Source organism: Phoxinus phoxinus (genome assembly GCF_949152265.1).
Source record: "Phoxinus phoxinus genome assembly, chromosome: 10".
NCBI classification, from domain to species: domain Eukaryota; kingdom Metazoa; phylum Chordata; class Actinopteri; order Cypriniformes; family Leuciscidae; genus Phoxinus; species Phoxinus phoxinus.
The window spans coordinates 2,561,038-2,581,584 of NC_136885.1; the positions used below are offsets into that span (position 1 = coordinate 2,561,038).

Here is a 20,547-nt window from a genome sequence, read left to right on the forward strand (position 1 = left end):
CATCAAATGTAAGTTGATAGTTTTGTATTATATATATATATATATATATATTGTTGATTGTATGATGATGATGATGTGTATAGATTGTTTGGTGGGTACCTTTTTTATCTTTATACATGGATGATAATGTTGTTGTATGTATTTGAATGTTGATATTGTATATTGCTTGCAATTGGGCACTTGAGGATTTAGATCTGTTGTTTAACTCTTTTAAATCTGGTGAAACCTGCTTGTTATATGCATCATTGTGTTAATGTTGATGTTTGTCATACTTGTAACTGATGGCAATGTTGTTATTCTTTTATAGTAACCACACACAACTTGAACATGTTGAGCCATCAAAATAAAAGCCATTAAAAGGAACTTTGTGCATTCTCATCGATGCCCCACAGTGATTACTATTTAACCAGCACTTAAGAAACTTCAGAATAAATGGTCCTTCGAGCCGGAGGATAATTGCTGTGGATCAAAATGGCACATTCACTAAGGGGTAGTGATCATCGACCATTTGATATTCGTCCGAAACGGCTTATTCGCCCACCCGCATGGATGAGTCAGTATGAGGTGGAACTACCATCAGCAGCAAATCGGCGGCTTCTTCCTGATGAGAGAATTGCTGATAGGGCAATGCAGAGAGCCGAAGAGAAGGGATCTTACTCTCAATACTCAACATTAACTAACTGGAACATAGTGGATGAAGACCCCTCTTCAGAACAGATACCCGTTCATAAGAGTTCAACACATATTACTTCACAGTATTCTCAGCCAACGGCAGATTCCTTTTATAGGATGCAAGAGGATAATAGAAGACTGTGACAGACTGTATCTGAGTTAAAGAGGCAATTGTACCAAGATGGGGTACCAGCAACTTCAAATCCAATGGAAGCACTATCCTTTGAATCAGAAGAGTATTCTCCTCCACCAGTATTTCAGCCAGCAGCTGTCGAAGAAGAATGGCCACTGCCACCTCCTTCGATAATAGTTAATAATGAAGAGTTGCGTCCTTCTAAAGGAACAGAGCTTAATATGATGGAAGATCTTCGGGATCGCATTTGCAGACTTGAAATGCAGAGACTACCAGTTCCATCTCTAAGTTATCAGGATCCAGAACCTGATTATGGTCATTTACCTTACATGGCACCAAGTAGACCAGTAAGAAGAGATGTAGGGCCTCCACCAGGGCCTCCACCAGTGCCTCCACAAGTGCCTCCACACAGATACCAATATCGGGGACCCAAACCATCTATCCCCGATTTTACATCTGATGACCCAAGAGAGTTTGCAAGACTCAGGATTTCGTTGGAGAATATCCTTCCACAAGATGCCACAGAGCAATTTAAGTACCAGATTTTACTTGATCATTTGAAGTTTGAAGAGGCACTTTTGATAGCTGATTCTTATTGTAATTCTGGTCGCCCTTATTCCGATACAATGGTTTCACTTATTCAACATTATGGTCAGCCCCATCAGCTTGCTCTGCGTCGAATTGCTGGATTAATGGATGGACCAGTTGTCCAGCATGGTGATTCTACTGGATTCCGCAAATTCGCATTGAGGGTACGAGCATTGGTTGGGATGTTGGAGCAACTGGGTAATGAAGGCCATGTTGAACTTCATTGTGGGTCACATGTAGCTAGGTTAGCAAACAAGCTACCATATGACTTTCGAGCTAACTTTAGACGATATCTCTACCCTTTGAAGAGAGGAGTACCATCCCTTTTAGATTTTGCAGATTGGCTTGAGTATGAATTACAGATCCAAGAGGAAGTATTAGAGTGTTCAGATGAGCCATGGAAAGGAGATGCCAAGCAAAGAGAACGTCAGAGTTTTAAGATGAAGAGGAAGTCAACGACTGTGCTTCTTGGTTCTGCTTATAACACTGTTGAGCAGAAATCAATGTCTCAAGGGAAGTCGAAAACGTATTGCTCCTACTGTTGCAATAACATGCATTTCCTTGATCAATGTGCCAACTTCATTAAGCTTAACTACGGAGCAGAAGAGGGAGTGGGTAAAGTCCAATAACCGCTGTTGGAAATGCGGATTTCGACATCAAGCTGCCCAGTGTCGTCTGAGAATTACCTGTGACATCTGTAAAGGTAAACATGTCCAAGCATTGCATGAAGTAAATGTCAAGCCTACAGAGAGCTTAACTACAGCGACTTGTGGTCTAGTAAACTCTACTACAACTGACATTCTTTATCTTGATCGGAGAGCTGGATGCAGTCAAGTTTTGTTGAAAATCAGTAAAGTACTCTTACGTAATGGTAATCACACGCTGGAAACCTATGCTATATTGGATGATGGTTCGGAGAGGACAATTCTCCTTCAAGAAGCAGCAGAGAAGTTAAAGTTACAAGGTGATCCAGAGAGCATCACACTGAGAACTGTGAGACAGGACCTGCGAGTGTTGCAGGGATCTTCGGTGACTATCGGTCTGTCTTCCATTGACCAGCCAAATAAAGTTTACACAATCAGGAAAGCGTTCACTGCAACCCAGTTAGGTTTGGCTGAACATACTTACCCAGTAACCAGACTTCAGCGGCAGTACAACCATCTGAGGAAATTGCCCTTGCCACATTTTAACAATGTAAGACCACTCATACTGATTGGGTCAGATAATCCGCACTTAATAACTCCTGTCCAGCCAGTGAGACTAGGACCACCTGGAGGTCCTGCGGCAGTCAAGACGAAACTTGGATGGACGCTACAGGGTCCAGTCAAAGGTCTTCTACATACTGGTAATGCAACTTCCTGTTTTTTTACTTCTAATGTTTCTCCATCATCTGAAATCTACCACCAAGTAGAAAAGTTGTGGCAATTGGATGTATTGCCATACAGAAGTGAAAAACTTGTTACCAGATCTAAGCAAGATCAAGAGGCCATGGATCACCTGCAAGCTAGAACAGTCAGAGTAGAGGTGGATGGAGTTCGGAGATATGCCACTCCTCTACTACGTGTAAAGAACATGCCCACTCTGTCAGCACCCCCTGAAGCAGTTCTGGCTAACCTTCGTAATACTGAGAAGCGTCTAATCAAAGATCCAGAACGTGCTGCTGCTTATAATGCAGAGATTGCCAAACTTGAACATGCAGGATATGCAACCAAAGTTACCAGAGAAGAGGAATGCCCCAAAGAATCCTGGTTTATCCCTCATCATATGGTAACACATAACGGGAAGAACAGAATTGTGTTTAATTGTTCATTTTCCTATCAGGGACACAATTTGAATGAGTTACTCTTACCAGGACCAAACCTGAGTTCATCCCTTTTGGGTATTCTGCTGCGTTTTAGAGAGCACTCTTTCGCTATAAGTAGCGATATTAAAGGAATGTTCCACCAGGTGAGACTGTTACCAGCAGATAAGCCAATTTTGAGGTTCTTGTGGCGTGATCTTCTGAGGGAAACCCAACCCAGTGTATACGAGTGGCAAGTACTTCCATTTGGCACAACTTGTTCACCATGTTGTGCCACTTATGCACTGCAGCAGCATGTCATTGAGCAAGGTCAGTCGGAAGATGTATGCAAAGCTGTTCAGCAGCACTTCTACGTGGACAATTGGTTACAGAGCTTTCCTTCAATGGAGAGAGCCCGAGCTCTTGTGGACAAAATGAGGAAGCTTCTTGATGAAGGAGGTTTTGAGCTAAGACAGTGGACTAGTAATGCTGCAGGTATCATTCATCATCTGCCGAAGGAAGTATTATCTCAGAGTGGTGAACACTGGCTTAATCAGAGTGATATGGATCCTGAAGAACCAGCTTTAGGACTTCGGTGGCTGTGTCAGTCAGATACCTTGATGTACAAGTCTTACACACTAAAGTCATCCCCTATCACTATGAGAAATATTTACAGAATGATCGCCAGTTTATACGATCCTCTTGGATATATCACTCCTTTCACTACCAGGGCAAAAATAATCGTGCAGCAGTTGTGGAACAAAAGGCGAGAATGGGATGACCCTCTTCTCCCTGGTGACCTCTTAGAGGCTTGGAAGATATGGGAAAGGGAGCTCCAACACTTGAATGAGATCAGACTTCCCCGGTGTTATGTGAGTGCTGAGATGGACCGAACTGATTGTGTGCAAGAAATTCACATATTTTGTGACGCTTCAGAACGTGCCTACGGATGTGTGGGATACTTGCGGACAGAAGGTCTACTAAATCGGGTGGAGGTAGCATTCTTAACTGCACGATCACGAGTTGCACCAAAAAAGCAACTGTCAATGCCAAGATTGGAATTGTGTGCAGCACTGACAGGAACCCAACTTGCTCACCTGTTAAAGAAAGAGCTCACTATCAAGATATCTGGAATTCATTTATGGACAGACTCTACCACTGTGCTGACTTGGATTCAGTCTGAGTCATGCCATTTCAAGGTATTCGTTGGAACCCGAATTGCAGAAATTCAAGAACTGACTGACTTCCAAGATTGGCATTATGTAGATTCACCGAATAATCCAGCAGATGATGTTACAAGGGGACGGACCCTACAGGATCTTAGGGAAGACAGTAGGTGGTTCAAAGGTCCCCCTTTCCTGCAGTTGTCACCAGAATACTGGCCAAGAAATCCTTCAGCTTTAATCAATGACGACACAGAAGAACTGCGCAAACCAATCACTTGTCTAAATTTGACTGCAGTCTCGTGCCATTCAATTCCAGAACCTTCACAAGCTGACAGCTTCAAGGATCTAGTTTATGCTACCGCAAAATCCCTTCATGGGGCGGCCTCCATAGAGTCGAATCTCCATCAAAGTCCTTCTGCTGAGGAGTATCAGCAGGCGGAATTAATGATTTTAAGAGCTGCACAAGGAGACAGTTTTCCTGAAGAGTAGGGCTGGGCATCGTTCAAAATCTTTCGATCCGGTGCCAATTTCGATACCTCAGTTTCGATACCGGTTCCTAACGATACTTTTTTCGATACCAATTTTATGAAATCCATTTTAACAAGATTACATAACATATTACCTCAGAAAAACTTTTATTTTTTATTTATTTAGTTTTATTTTTTCAGTTTGACTCATGCTCCTTAGCCAGTGCACAAAGGAATAACCATTTTTTTATAAAGCGCTCATGCTCACCAAAGCTGAATTTTTAAATAAAAAAAATACAGTAAAACTTTAGTAATATTGTGAAATAGTATTACAATTTAAAATCGTATCTAATATATTTCAAAATGTAATTTATTCCTGTGATGTAGAAGCTGAATGTTCAAAATCATTACTTCAGTGTGACATGACCCACTTCAGAAATATGAAAACAGTTTGCTGCTTAATATTTTGGAAACTATGATAATTTTTTTCATGATTCTTTGATGAATAAAAAATTCAAAAGAAAAGCATTTATTTAAAAACGAAATATTTTGTAACATTACACATGTTTTAATGTCACCTTTGATAACTTTAATGCATCCTTACTGAAAAAAAATTCTGACTAACCAACACAGTTTTGAACGGCAGTGTACATTCAGTAGGTTATTATTTATTGCAATATAAACACTGTCCGAGTGATCAACAAGGTATCTCTTCATTTACCAATCGAAGACGAAGCAACTTTCTGCTCTTATGTTTACTCCGTGCACTGTCAAGCTCTTCATCATGTTTGTCGTGGTACCGGTCTTTGCAGCAATTATTTTACCGCAAATACTGCATCGCGCGCCGTTGTCATCGAGCCTGGAGAAATGTAGCCACACTTTTGATCGACTTTTCCACATCTTTAAGGCATTATGTGTGTGTGCTCGCGTCTCATATGAATATGTGCACGGAGAGTTTGTGTGTGTGTGTGTGCTCGCGTCTCATAAGTATGCGTGTCGAGAGTTTGTGCGTGCGCGCGCGCGTCTCATATGAGTGTGCGCGGAGAGTTCCGCGCGTTTCGTGTGAAGAGAGTTTGCGTGTATGTGCGTGAGCGACTTTATGTGTGTCGTTGTGCATTTCATATGTATTTGTTTGAGCACTGACGTTGACGAGTTAACTCCTTAGGTATCGAAATCTGGAACCGAACAACATCTCATGTTTCGATACTCGATAGTATCGAGGCAATTCGGTCGGTACCTAAAAAGTATCGAGACTCGGTACCCAGCCCTACTGAAGAGATTCAAAGTTTTAGCAATGGAAAATCTCTGTCATCATCAAGTCGTTTGATAACGTTAGCCCCAGAATTTGATACAGAAATGCAATTAATTCGAGTGGGAGGCAGACTGCGCAATTGCAATCAGTTGGAATCAGAGACGGTTCATCCAATTGTTCTAGATTCAAAACATCCAGTTACCAAGCTGCTTATTCAACAATATGACAGTAACTTAAAACATCCTGGTGCAGAACGTTTATTTGCAGAGTTGAGAAGGAAATATTGGATTCTCAGAGGAAGAGAGGCTGTGAGAAAGGAGCAACGTGGCTGTGCAGAGTGTCAAAAATGGAGGGCTCAACCAATAATTCCACGAATGGCAGATTTACCTCCCGCACGTTTACGTTTACATCAACCACCCTTCTTCTCTACAGGGATGGATTGTTTTGGGCCACTTACTGTAAAAGTGGGCAGAAGAAATGAGAAAAGATGGGGAATACTGTTTAAGTGTCTAACCACAAGAGCTGTACATATTGAGGTTCTAACTAGCATTGACCTTGATTCTTTCTTGATGTCTTTAAGACGTTTCATCTCCCGAAGGGGAAAGCCAGCCGAATTGTTCTCTGATCAAGGAACAAACTTTAAAGGGGGAGAACGAGAACTTACAGCTGCATTCAATGCCCTGCACCCAGACCTGAAAGCCAAATTAGCTGAGTATCAGATAAAAAATTTCTTTAATCCACCTAATGCACCACACTTTGGAGGTTCTTGGGAGAGGGAGATCCGGTCCATTAAAAATGCTCTAAATGTTACCCTGAATTCACAAACTGTAACACATGAAGTTTTGACCACCATCCTTGTGGAAATTGAAGGGATTTTAAACTCCAAGCATCTGGGTTATGTGTCCACTGACGTGGCCGACCCTGATCCTGTTACCCCAAACCTTCTGTTAATGGGGCGGCGAGACCCTTCACTTCCGCAGGCCATGTATCATGAGTGTGAAGTACTCAGCCGACGAAGATGGAGGACCTGTCAAATCCTTGCTGATAGGTTTTGGTCACAGTTCATAAGAAATTACCTACCAAGTTTACAAACAAGGGTAAAATGGAAAACTGACACTGATGCACTCCAGTTATACACCGTTGTCCTAGTGGTGGACCACCAGTTGCCTAGAGCACTTTGGCCTGTAGGCCATATCACTAAGTTGATTTATGGTAAGGATGGAAGAATACGCACGGCAGAAGTAAGAGTAAAAGACAGAACATATCTTCGACCAGTTAGTCGGCTGATACGCCTCCCTGCTCTCCCTAACAGTAATGCCTAGTTGAACATTATTGCAAATTTGTGGGACAAATTTGGGGGCGGCTGTTCTGAAGGAAATGAGCCAGTAGGGGGCGATACTGAAAGTTCCTTCAAATATCTGTCACCCTACTTCCTCTTTGAGCACATGGACATGGTGGAAGCCATTGAATGGTGTTTGAGGCCTATGGACAGTGATGGCCTTGACTGGGGTTTTTGATATGTGGATTGTGTGCGTGCATCAAATGTAAGTTGATAGTTTTGTATTATATATATATATATATTGTTGATTGTATGATGATGATGATGTGTATAGATTGTTTGGTGGGTACCTTTTTTATCTTTATACATGGATGATAATGTTGTTGTATGTATTTGAATGTTGATATTGTATATTGCTTGCAATTGGGCACTTGAGGATTTAGATCTGTTGTTTAACTCTTTTAAATCTGGTGAAACCTGCTTGTTATATGCATCATTGTGTTAATGTTGATGTTTGTCATACTTGTAACTGATGGCAATGTTGTTATTCTTTTATAGTAACCACACACAACTTGAACATGTTGAGCCATCAAAATAAAAGCCATTAAAAGGAACTTTGTGCATTCTCATCGATGCCCCACAGTGATTACTATTTAACCAGCACTTAAGAAACTTCAGAATAGACCATTCGCAAAGACCAGCCTCAGTGTGTGATAAGCCAGCCTCTCGCTCTCACGAGTCATGCCACACATGTTCTCACGCAGTGAAAAATACATCGCGGGGCACAGACTAGTAGTAGGCTACGCGCTGACAGACGAGAGAGCAGCTTACTTTTGACATGAAACAAAGTCTCAACTTTCAAATATTGTCATTTAAGTAATTTAAACAATACCGTTTTTCAAGTTCAAGTCCAAAGACGTTAACTTTCTACTGACTGCTTTGCTGCCGGACTAAATTTCGGATTCGGCGTTATGATTGGTCAGATCGCCTGTCCATCAAACCCCCGTGGGCGGCAGGGTGAATTGAAACGTCACGTTTGAATTTGGTATATCAAATGCATTAATTCTAAAAGTGTATGATGGAAATTTGTGTTTTTTATGTGCTTTTTTATACTAAGAAGAATAACAATTTGGAATGTAACAATTCCAAATGACAATTTGGAATGTAAAGAACAACATATTAGGCTATAGTTATCTGTTATATTGGGAAAATACCATATACATAAAAAGAAGTGGGCTCAAAGTAAACCAAATCTTCCACATTTTATAAATGACTTTACATTATATGTACATCTTTCGGAACAAACTAAAAACAAGAAAGAAATGAAAACATGTAATGCTTTGAAAGCACTGGATTTTATGTAAAATGTATTCTTTCTTTTTTTCCCACTGGAAGCTAATGTTAATGTGACATTGTGAATTTGTAATACCGCTTGTTACAACATTCCTTCTTATGTTCATTCAAGCCCTTGTCTGTTCTAGAAAGGATGCAGCAAAGATATTTAATGCTAATGTATGAGACAGGCCTACGCTGAGTTTCATTCATTTATGAGGTGCGCGCTCTAGTTAACAATGAAAGTGAAAGTGAACGCGGCGCGCGGCTCCTCCATCTCACGGTTATTATATTGTCTGCTATATTTACTTTTTATTTATTAAATACATGCAATTGGTTGATGAAATATTTATTAAAATTAAGATACAATTTATACAAAACGAAATTCACTTTAAAGAAATGCTTTCTACAAAGCAAAACTTAATGAAATGGTAAAAACATGTCTGATGATTTACAAAAACAAAACTAATCTGCACTTTAATGTTAAAAGACGTAAATGTTAATAATTTGGTATACAGTCATGACTCATGAGAGACTTTCATTTTAATTATTTTATTGCTGTATTTTATTTACATCTAATCGAATAGAGGATTTTACAAAAAAATATGTGCATTTTATATGCTGGAATATGCAGAAATATAAGTTAACAGAAAAAGGACTTTGTTTATTTCGTTAAAATATGGTAGAATGTGCAGAAATTCGTTAAATGTTCAACAATTTTCTTCAAGTCTGAGACTGTTGCATTTAATACAATTTTTGGTTGATGCAATGTGCATAAAGTTAAAATATTGAAACTAATAAAACAAGTTTTAAAAAAGAAAATGTTTAATTTGATTACATTTTAGGGGGCCTCCAATAGCTTATAGCCCCGGGGCCCAGTGAGCTCTTAATGCGGCCCTGCACACATCCATCTTTAACTATAATAATAAAACCAATAGTGCTTATTATAGAACCCAAAATCTTTGCAACACGTATTTAAATGAAAACAATAATGATAATATAAATCTGTAAATAATCCCTTACTCACACCTGTGTAATCGCGCGCTCCAGGGACCAGCCGAGACTGGGGCGCTTTCTTCATCAGGGCGATTGGGCGACGCGTCAACCAAAGTGCGAAAGGGACTTTTTCAATCACATTCAACCGCAGAGTTACGCTAGCCGTCACTGTTCTGCCTCTGGATATAGTCCAATCAGCGTCAAGTCACGTTCTGTGGAGTATTTCACTCTGGCCGAGAATCGCACACAGTGTTCCCAATACACAAAAGGCTTGTTTGAGATGCACCTTGCCTCGCCTGAATTGTATGCGAGAGTAGGCGGCTGCAGTGAGGGGAGGAGTGAAAAAAGCGCAGGCAAGCCGGACAGTTTTCTCTTCTCGCAGTGGATCTGACACCTGTGAGATCCAAGATGGATATCGCGGGATTCACGCTCGTGCACAGTGTTGCTAATAAACTGGATGTAATTTAAGTTCTGTTGCTTTTATATGAAAATAAATATAATGAACAAGACACCCAAAAGCACTGGTTATTTAATTCCATTCCAAATACGTGTTTATCAATCATTTTTTCTTTAATACAGACGTGTTTTTATTAAAAAAAAATTAAATAAAAATTGCATAATCACATAATCCATATAGAGATCGCACTGTCAGAGAGTTCGGGAATATTCACACATAATTTATACACATAAAACATGATATCAGAGTTTTAAAATCTAAATTTCATCACGGTTGTTTAAACCAATGAGCATTAAGCTGTGTCGTCAGCAAGTCGTTTCCCATCATGCTTTTGATCAGCGCAGTCGGTGGAGAGCAACTGCGCGCGACTGCAGAATCCGACAGGTGCGCCTTGCGCTCGCGAGAGATTTTTGACATACGTCAGCATGACATCAGAGCAAGGCGGACCGCAGTCGAACACATTCCTAACCGGCATGCATCTCGCGCTGATCACCGGTGATCGGTTCTGCGCAGATTTTGCTCATCTCAAACAAGCCTAAAGATTATCATTTATTTTTTTCGAACTGCAATGCATTCTCTATGGGTTCCGGGAGGCTCGCCCTGACGTGCTTTCGTCATCATACATACGTAAGCTTCACTTGTGCAGCGATTGGCGGAAACAAATATACCTCTATTAATAATGATGTGACATCCAATAATTTCCTCAGTGCATAACTTACATTCCACGGACATATTCTCATCTAAGTGAAGCGAATATTTCCATTTTGCTGTCTGGAGTGGACGAGCTTCTGCAGGCTGAACTTCCGTGAGCGAGCGCCGCCGCGCATGCGCTGAACAGACGGAGCGCAATGGAATAGGAGCGCAATAATTCTGACTAAAATACACATTAACACTAAATTATAAATATTTTTTTGCTAAAATATTTGTTGTTGTTGGTGAACATAAATGTGCTAAAGAATTTCAAACCTACAAGTGTATTTTTATGATATCAGTTTTGTTTTTATTTATTTATTTTAAGTTTAGTAAATTTAACTACTTCTTTAAAAGGCATTATTTTGTTTTTAGATTGTAATGTTGCAATGTTAGAATGTTATGTGATTTTTAATCCTTTTTTGGCTAGACTGCAATTCACTATGTTTTATATCCTTCAATATGAACATTGTTTGTAGAACAATATTGATCAGGATATGAAATATATATTTTAAAAATAAATAGTTTTTTTTTTTTTATATATAGATTTTTTTTAATACTGAGATAATACCATACATCGCCATTTAGCCCAACAATTCAGATTTATTTAGCAATTGGCTATTGCCCAAAACCTTATGGCATGCTTTAAATGCTGAATTTCCCATTTTTAGCTAAGCAGTATCATGCTAATGATACATTATTATCACTGTTAAACGGTTATTTAACAATTAGCTTACATTCAGTCCTGTATTAACCCTTTCGCACGTACGATCACACCCGTGTGATCAGTCTTGGCTGGTCCCTGGAGCGTACGTGATTAGAACGGTCAGCGCATCACGTGATCAACTGCTAAATTCAAATGTGCTTTCGCGCGTCGGCTGGCGCTGAGCCAGAGATGGACGTGCTCGCGCTTGTCATATATCACAACTATTCAGTGTTTTCAACCACATAATGTTTATTTTAGGTTTCAGGCATTTAAAATCACATAAGTACTAGCAAACCAATGAATTTGAGTATGTAAAATACACACAGATGTCTATGGAAGCGCCAATAATAATCCTTTCCATCATAATAAGACGACATGTTTTATTCATATCAGATACACAATGTGTAAGTAGCTTTACATTTTACCCTATTCTTCTCCCAGTTAACCTGCCACTTACTTTCATGTATTTCGTGAGAAGTGGAGGAATTGACGTGTTGTAAATCCAGCACAAACTAACATGGCGCCGCCCATCGCGCATACAGCTCAACTAACGCGATCGTTATAAAAGTGTTTAAACAACCAAACACATCCACATGCACATATTTGACAATCGGAATATCTGTTTCATGCTATATCTAACATATTTTTGAATATTTTGAATCAAAAAGAGAAAATTGCATAAAAGCAGATCATCATTCATTCAGCGCTGTGTTGTGTTTGCGCTGTGTCACGTGACAAGCAATGACGCGTCACCATGGAAACGATAAAGTGACAGGTTCTAAATAACGGTCGCCTTGAAAAACTCACGCTGGGGGGTCAGTTAGAATATTTTAAACTTACGTGTGAAAGGGTTAATAATAAAGTTTGTTTGCGCACCAGCAAAAAAAAGTTTTTTTAGCACCAGCCGCCACTGCTATGGAGTCAATATAATGCCACATAGTTTTGTAAAAGAATAATACTTTATACAAGACTGATCACACCGGTTTGATCGTACGTGCAAAATTCAGTGATTCCTCTGCGTACCACTAGAGGGAGCCGGCGTACCACACTCTGAGAACCACTGCACTAGAGGGAGCCGGCGCACCACACTCTGAGAACCACTGCACTAGAGGGAGCCGGCGCACCACACTCTGAGAACCACTGCACTAGAGGGAGCCGGCGTACCACACTCTGAGAACCACTGCACTAGAGGGAGCCGGCGCACCGCACTCTGAGAACCACTGCACTAGTGGGAGCCGGCGTACCACACTCTGAGAACCACTGCACTAGAGGGAGCCGGCGTACCACACTCTGAGAACCACTGCACTAGAGGGAGCCGGCGCACCACACACTGAGAACCACTGCACTAGAGGGAGCCGGCGCACCACACTCTGAGAACCACTGCACTAGAGGGAGCCGGCGCACCACACTCTGAGAACCACTGCACTAGAGGGAGCCGGCGCACCACACACTGAGAACCACTGCACTAGAGGGAGCCGGCGCACCACACTCTGAGAACCACTGCACTAGAGGGAGCCGGCGCACCACACTCTGAGAACCACTGCACTAGAGGGAGCCGGCGTACCACACTCTGAGAACCACTGCACTAGAGGGAGCCGGCGTACCACACTCTGAGAACCACTGCACTAGAGGGAGCCGGCGTACCACACTCTGAGAACCACTGCACTAGAGGGAGCCGGCGTACCACACTCTGAGAACCACTGCACTAGAGGGAGCCGGCGCACCACACTCTGAGAACCACTGCACTAGAGGGAGCCGGCGCACCACACTCTGAGAACCACTGCACTAGAGGGAGCCGGCGTACCACACTCTGAGAACCACTGCACTAGAGGGAGCCGGCGTACCACACTCTGAGAACCACTGCACTAGAGGGAGCCGGCGCACCACACTCTGAGAACCACTGCACTAGAGGGAGCCGGCGTACCACACTCTGAGAACCACTGCACTAGAGGGAGCCGGCGCACCGCACTCTGAGAACCACTGCACTAGAGGGAGCCGGCGCACCACACTCTGAGAACCACTGCACTAGAGGGAGCCGGCGTACCACACTCTGAGAACCACTGCACTAGAGGGAGCCGGCGTACCACACTCTGAGAACCACTGCACTAGAGGGAGCCGGCGCACCGCACTCTGAGAACCACTGCACTAGTGGGAGCCGGCGTACCGCACTCTGAGAACCACTGCACTAGAGGGAGCCGGCGTACCACACTCTGAGAACCACTGCACTAGAGGGAGCCGGCGTACCACACTCTGAGAACCACTGCACTAGAGGGAGCCGGCGCACCACACTCTGAGAACCACTGCACTAGAGGGAGCCGGCGTACCACACTCTGAGAACCACTGCACTAGAGGGAGCCGGCGTACCACACTCTGAGAACCACTGCACTAGAGGGAGCCGGCGCACCGCACTCTGAGAACCACTGCACTAGAGGGAGCCGGCGCACCGCACTCTGAGAACCACTGCACTAGAGGGAGCCGGCGCACCGCACTCTGAGAACCACTGCACTAGAGGGAGCCGGCGCACCACACTCTGAGAACCACTGCACTAGAGGGAGCCGGCGCACCGCACTCTGAGAACCACTGCACTAGAGGGAGCCGGCGCACCGCACTCTGAGAACCACTGCACTAGAGGGAGCCGGCGCACCACACTCTGAGAACCACTGCACTAGAGGGAGCCGGCGCACCACACTCTGAGAACCACTGCACTAGAGGGAGCCAGCGCACCGCACTCTGAGAACCACTGCACTAGAGGGAGCCGGCGCACCACACTCTGAGAACCACTGCACTAGAGGGAGCCGGCGCACCACACTCTGAGAACCACTGCACTAGAGGGAGCCGGCGCACCACACTCTGAGAACCACTGCACTAGAGGGAGCCGGCGCACCGCACTCTGAGAACCACTGCACTAGAGGGAGCCGGCGCACCGCACTCTGAGAACCACTGCACTAGAGGGAGCCGGCGCACCACACTCTGAGAACCACTGCACTAGAGGGAGCCGGCGCACCACACTCTGAGAACCACTGCACTAGAGGGAGCCGGCGCACCGCACTCTGGGAACCACTGCACTAGAGGGAGCCGGCGCACCGCACTCTGAGAACCACTGCACTAGAGGGAGCCGGCGCACCACACTCTGAGAACCACTAGAGGGAGCCGGCGTACCACACTCTGAGAACCACTGCACTAGAGGGAGCCGGCGCACCACACTCTGAGAACCACTAGAGGGAGCCGGCGCACCACACTCTGAGAACCACTAGAGGGAGCCGGCGCACCACACTCTGAGAACCACTAGAGGGAGCCGGCGAACCACACTCTGAGAACCACTGCACTAGAGGGAGCCGGCGCACCACACTCTGAGAACCACTGCACTAGAGGGAGCCGGCGCACCACACTCTGAGAACCACTGCACTAGAGGGAGCCGGCGCACCGCACTCTGAGAACCACTGCACTAGAGGGAGCCGGCGCACCACACTCTGAGAACCACTAGAGGGAGCCGGCGCACCGCACTCTGAGAACCACTGCACTAGAGGGAGCCGGCGTACCACACTCTGAGAACCACTAGAGGGAGCCGGCGCACCGCACTCTGAGAACCACTGCACTAGAGGGAGCCGGCGCACCGCACTCTGGGAACCACTGCACTAGAGGGAGCCGGCGCACCACACTCTGAGAACCACTGCACTAGTGGGAGCCGGCGTACCACACTCTGAGAACCACTAGAGGGAGCCGGCGCACCACACTCTGAGAACCACTGCACTAGAGGGAGCCGGCGCACCGCACTCTGAGAACCACTGCACTAGAGGGAGCCGGCGCACCACACTCTGAGAACCACTAGAGGGAGCCGGCGTACCACACTCTGAGAACCACTGCACTAGAGGGAGCCGGCGCACCACACTCTGAGAACCACTGCACTAGAGGGAGCCGGCGCACCACACTCTGAGAACCACTAGAGGGAGCCGGCGCACCGCACTCTGAGAACCACTGCACTAGAGGGAGCCGGCGCACCACACTCTGAGAACCACTGCACTAGAGGGAGCCGGCGCACCACACTCTGAGAACCACTGCACTAGAGGGAGCCGGCGCACCGCACTCTGAGAACCACTGCACTAGAGGGAGCCGGCGCACCACACTCTGAGAACCACTGCACTAGAGGGAGCCGGCGCACCGCACTCTGAGAACCACTGCACTAGAGGGAGCCGGCGCACCACACTCTGAGAACCACTGCACTAGAGGGAGCCGGCGCACCGCACTCTGAGAACCACTGCACTAGAGGGAGCCGGCGCACCGCACTCTGAGAACCACTGCACTAGAGGGAGTCGGCGCACCGCACTCTGAGAACCACTGCACTAGAGGGAGCCGGCGCACCACACTCTGAGAACCACTGCACTAGAGGGAGCCGGCGCACCACACTCTGAGAACCACTGCACTAGAGGGAGCCGGCGCACCGCACTCTGAGAACCACTGCACTAGAGGGAGCCGGCGCACCGCACTCTGAGAACCACTGCACTAGAGGGAGCCGGCGCACCACACTCTGAGAACCACTGCACTAGAGGGAGCCGGCGCACCGCACTCTGGGAACCACTGCACTAGAGGGAGCCGGCGCACCACACTCTGAGAACCACTGCACTAGAGGGAGCCGGCGCACCACACTCTGAGAACCACTGCACTAGAGGGAGCCGGCGCACCACACTCTGAGAACCACTGCACTAGAGGGAGCCGGCGCACCACACTCCGAGAACCACTGCACTAGGGAATACCAAGATGGCGGCGCGGTGGCTTCACTGTTTATGACGTCATGAGCTACCCAGTCATTATATAGATCAGTGGTGCCGACTCATTTCCATCAGTTCTTTTACATGAATTAGAATGTGTGCAAAGGATTGTGGGAGATTGAAGAACACGAAGGATACACTTGATGCATCTTCAAAATGAGCTGAACTAAAGACACAAAATGAAGTCGGTCTTCAAAAGATCCTTCAAACTGAGACGGCCTTCAGAGGCGCTTGATGACGTGCAGTCGAGATGTGCAGCCTTACTAGGACTAGAGGTCGACCGATATTAGTTTTTTCAGGCCGATGCCGATGCCGATTTTTTAAAATCCGGGTCGGCCGATGGCCGATTAATGCTGCCGATTTATTTTGGCCGATATTTGGCCGATATGTGCTTGTTTTTAACCTCTATTTGAAAGATATAATTTAAGTACACAAATAATTACTAAGATAGACAAAATTTCTCAACAAAAACATTTATTGAACACACCAATCTGAACTTGTACACTTAAATTAAAAATGTATAATGTAAAAACATTGTATAAATAATGTATAACAAATATATTAAATAAACGAAACAGGTAAGAAGAAAATAAGCTGTCAAATAAACTTGGCTGGGTGAAGCGCTGCCATGGGGGTGGTTTTCTTTTCAGCCATCAGACTGTAATGACTAAAAAAGGGGAAAAATAAAAGGTTATGTTAATATTTTTTGTATAGTATCTTGACATCATCTTCAAGTCATTTTATAGGTATAGATATAAATCTAAAAAATGTTTCATAATTCAGCTAATAATTCAGTGCATTGTAAGTAATACAAGACTAAAAACATTTCTATCCTCTTCCCAAAAACTGTCCTGAAACATGTATTTATGGTTTATTTGTTTTGTTTTATGGACAAAGCTAAATGGACATAACACAATTATCGCAAAAAAGGGGGGGAAACGGAATTATTTAATAATATAGTAGTAGCAATAACGTACTAGTAAATTGTATGTTTCCACTGTTCGATCGCGTCCGCGCCTCACACACACACACACACACACACACACACATATAAGTAAACACTCTGCGACTTCTCGATCGCTCCCACGCCTCTCTCTCTCTCTCACACACACACACACACACACACACACACAAATATAAGTAAACACTCTGCGACTTCTCGTTCGCTCCCGCGCCTCTACAGTGAAATACAGTCACACAACATTACACTGTTTGGCCAGCATTTTTACCGTGTTTAATCCAGCTAACGGTATGCTAAAGTTAGCTGCTGACTAGCGTCACATGCAGCGACGCGGTGTTTCTGTTCTAACGTCCGTTTTCAGAGCATCCAAGAGAAACAAATGCATAACAGTAGCACCGAAATGAAGCAAAGAAATCCGTGTTGATATTCGGTCCGGTAGATAACGGTCGTTAAGGCACCAGTGCCGCGATGACACTAGCAAAGCAAAGCCAGTCCTTCACTAGCTTATAGTGCGCGTTGGTCTCTTTTTTATTACTTATTTCTCTGCATTGAGTGACAACCCTCTCAAATATAAGACACACAAACAGAAAAAAATAAGTCAAATGTACTGTCTGCAATTGCAAATTTCTTGCTTACTTATTGTGACATGATAGCAACCCTTCTGCTGTGATAATGCAACCTCAACTACGCTATCAATATCCAAAGTAGCCGAACGTCATGTCGCCTATTCATATTTTTTCTCAAAGTTGGCAGTAACATGAAAAGTTTTTAATTAAATATAAAGGAGTTATAAGAATGGAATCCTTACCGTTTTCTTTAGGCACTGGAAGCTGAAGGTCTGCGGTCTGCTCACTCTGCTGGATAATGACTCTAGGGGCAGCGTGCGTCGTACACGTGTGCGCCTGCCTAATAATCGGCTTGATATAGGTGGATATTGGCCGATGCCGATTATGTTAAAAAATGCAAAAAATCGGCCGATTAATCGTCCGACCGATTAATCGGTCGACCTCTAACTAGGACACAGCCACGGTTTGAGAAACACCCGCAAATCATGTACAATATCCCAGAAATCAATCTGTGCCTGTGATTTAAACACCTCTGATCTCTGAGTTTCTCTTTGTTCATAATGTTTTAGACTGTAATGATTGCACTCAGTGTTACTTACCGATCATCTCCGCCTCCAATTAATCTGTACAGGCTAAACATCTGCAGTGTCTCCTCTGAGGACAACAACACAAACACTACAGCTGACCACTGAGACGAGGAGAGTTTCACAGCACGTAATCCTCCAGACGCATGAGGTTTAGTTTCGTTCACTAGAGAAAGATCACCCAGTTCATTTAGACAGTGGAACAGATTGATGTATTTATCTGGAGAGGGATTCTCACTGATCTTCTCTTTAATATAGTCAACTGTTTTCTCATTGCTGTGAGAGCGGTTTGCTGTCTGTGTCTTTAGTTCTTGTAAGAGACTCTGATTGGACTTCACTGACAGACCCAGAAGGAAACGGAGGAAAAGGTCCAGATGCCCATTTCTACTGTGTAAAGCCTCATCCACAGCTCTCTGGTGGAGGTCAGAGAGAGAAACTGTGCCTCCATTAGTTGGTCTGGTAATCTGGTCAAACACACTGATGTTATTGTTGATAAAGGAGAGATGCACATATAGAGCTGCTAGATGCTCCTGAATGCTCAGATGAACAAAGCAGAAGACTTTCCCCTGACACAAGCCCAACTCCTCTCTGAAGATCTGAGTGCACAATCCTGAGTAAACTGATGCTTCTGTCTCATCAATGCCACACTCGCTCAGGTCTTCCTCATAGAAGATCAGGTGGCCTTTCTCAAGCTGCCGATACGCCAGTTTCCCCAGTTTGACAATCATGTCTTCATCTTTCACTCTCTTCTCATAGTCCTTCTCATGTTTGATGTTGGTCTGAATGATCAGGAAGTGTGTGTACATCTGAGTGAGAGTCTTGGGAATCTCTCCTCTCTCGGCTTCACTGCACATCTCCTCTAGAACAGTGGCTGAGATCCAGCAGAACACGGGGATGTGGCACATAATAAAGAGGCTCCTCGAGGACTTCAGGTGTGAGATGATCCTGTCGGCCAGACGCTGATCACTGATTCTCTTCCTGAAGTATTCCTGCTTCTGTGTGTCACTGAAGCCTCGTACCTCTGTCACTCGATGGACACACTCCGCGGGGACGAGATCCGCTGCTGCTGGTCTGGAGGTGATCCAGATGAGAGACGAGGGAAGCAGATTCCCCACAATGAGGTTCACCAGCAGCTCGTCCACTGAGGCGGATTCAGTCACATCACACAACCTCACATCGCTCTGGAAATCCAGAGGCAGACGACACTCATCCAGACCATCAAAGATGAACAGCACTTTATACTCATCACTGGATATGTCCAGTTCTTTGGTTTCAGGGAAGAAGCGATGAAGAAGATCTGAAAGACTGAGTGTTTTGTCCTTCATGAAGTTGAGCTCTCTGAAAGCCAGTGGAAATACGAGCTGGACGTCCTGATTCTCTGTCCCTTCAGCCCAGTCCAGGATCAGCTTCTGCACAGAGACGGTTTTTCCAATGCCAGCGACTCCCTTTGTCAGCACAGTTCTGATGGGTTTGTCTTGTCCAGGTAAAGGTGTAAAGATGTCACTGCATTTGATCGGTGTGTCCTCTGCTTCTGCTCTCCTGGACTGTGTCTCAATCTGTGTCACCTCATGCTCATTATTGATCTCTCCACTTCCACTCTCTGTGATGTAGAGCTCTGTGTAGATCTCGTTCAGGAGTGTTGGGTTTCCCTGCTTTGATATTCCCTCACACACACACTCAAACTTCTGTCTCAGATTTGATCTCAATGTGTTGAGGACTTCAGCAGGTTTAGAGTCATGGCTGTAGGATTAAAATACAACATTATTACACAGGTCAAAGAATGAAATAACCATAATTCAGTCAGGACCACTTCGCCAAGTATATAAATGTATTACAATTATAGCACACAGTTAGTGTTGGCGGTGTGGTTCTGTTCTGGGCAAAACTCCCACACCTGTATACATAATTACAATCCTCAATTACATGAGTTGTGAAAATACAAATACATGATAGAAAAGCTTGCAGTGTATTGAACTGTACTGGACAAATAGTCAGAATGATTAGAAGTTGAGTTGGGTGGAGTTGGGGTTGGAGGAGGGAGTTTAAATGCGCGCAGCGATGCGCTGGAGGAGACGCTGAAGGAGTGAGAGTTTATATGTGCCGCTGTGATAGATGTCGACACTGGATCGGTACACGTCAGGAACCGCTGGCT

At 44.6% G+C, this 20,547-nt stretch overlaps 1 protein-coding gene across 4 annotated transcripts in view; it reads right to left on the bottom strand.

Annotated features, from left to right (window-relative positions):
* The window catches only part of LOC307005387 (NLR family CARD domain-containing protein 3-like), a 73,503-nt gene that overhangs the window by 41,871 nt on the left and 11,085 nt on the right, over nucleotides 1-20,547 (bottom strand). For all 4 annotated transcript variants that reach the window (XM_079625498.1, XM_079625496.1, XM_079625499.1 and 1 more), the window contains one exon: nucleotides 18,411-20,135. In XM_079625498.1, coding sequence (XP_079481624.1) covers nucleotides 18,411-20,135 — 1,725 coding nt within the window. The remainder of the gene's footprint in view (nucleotides 1-18,410; nucleotides 20,136-20,547) is intronic.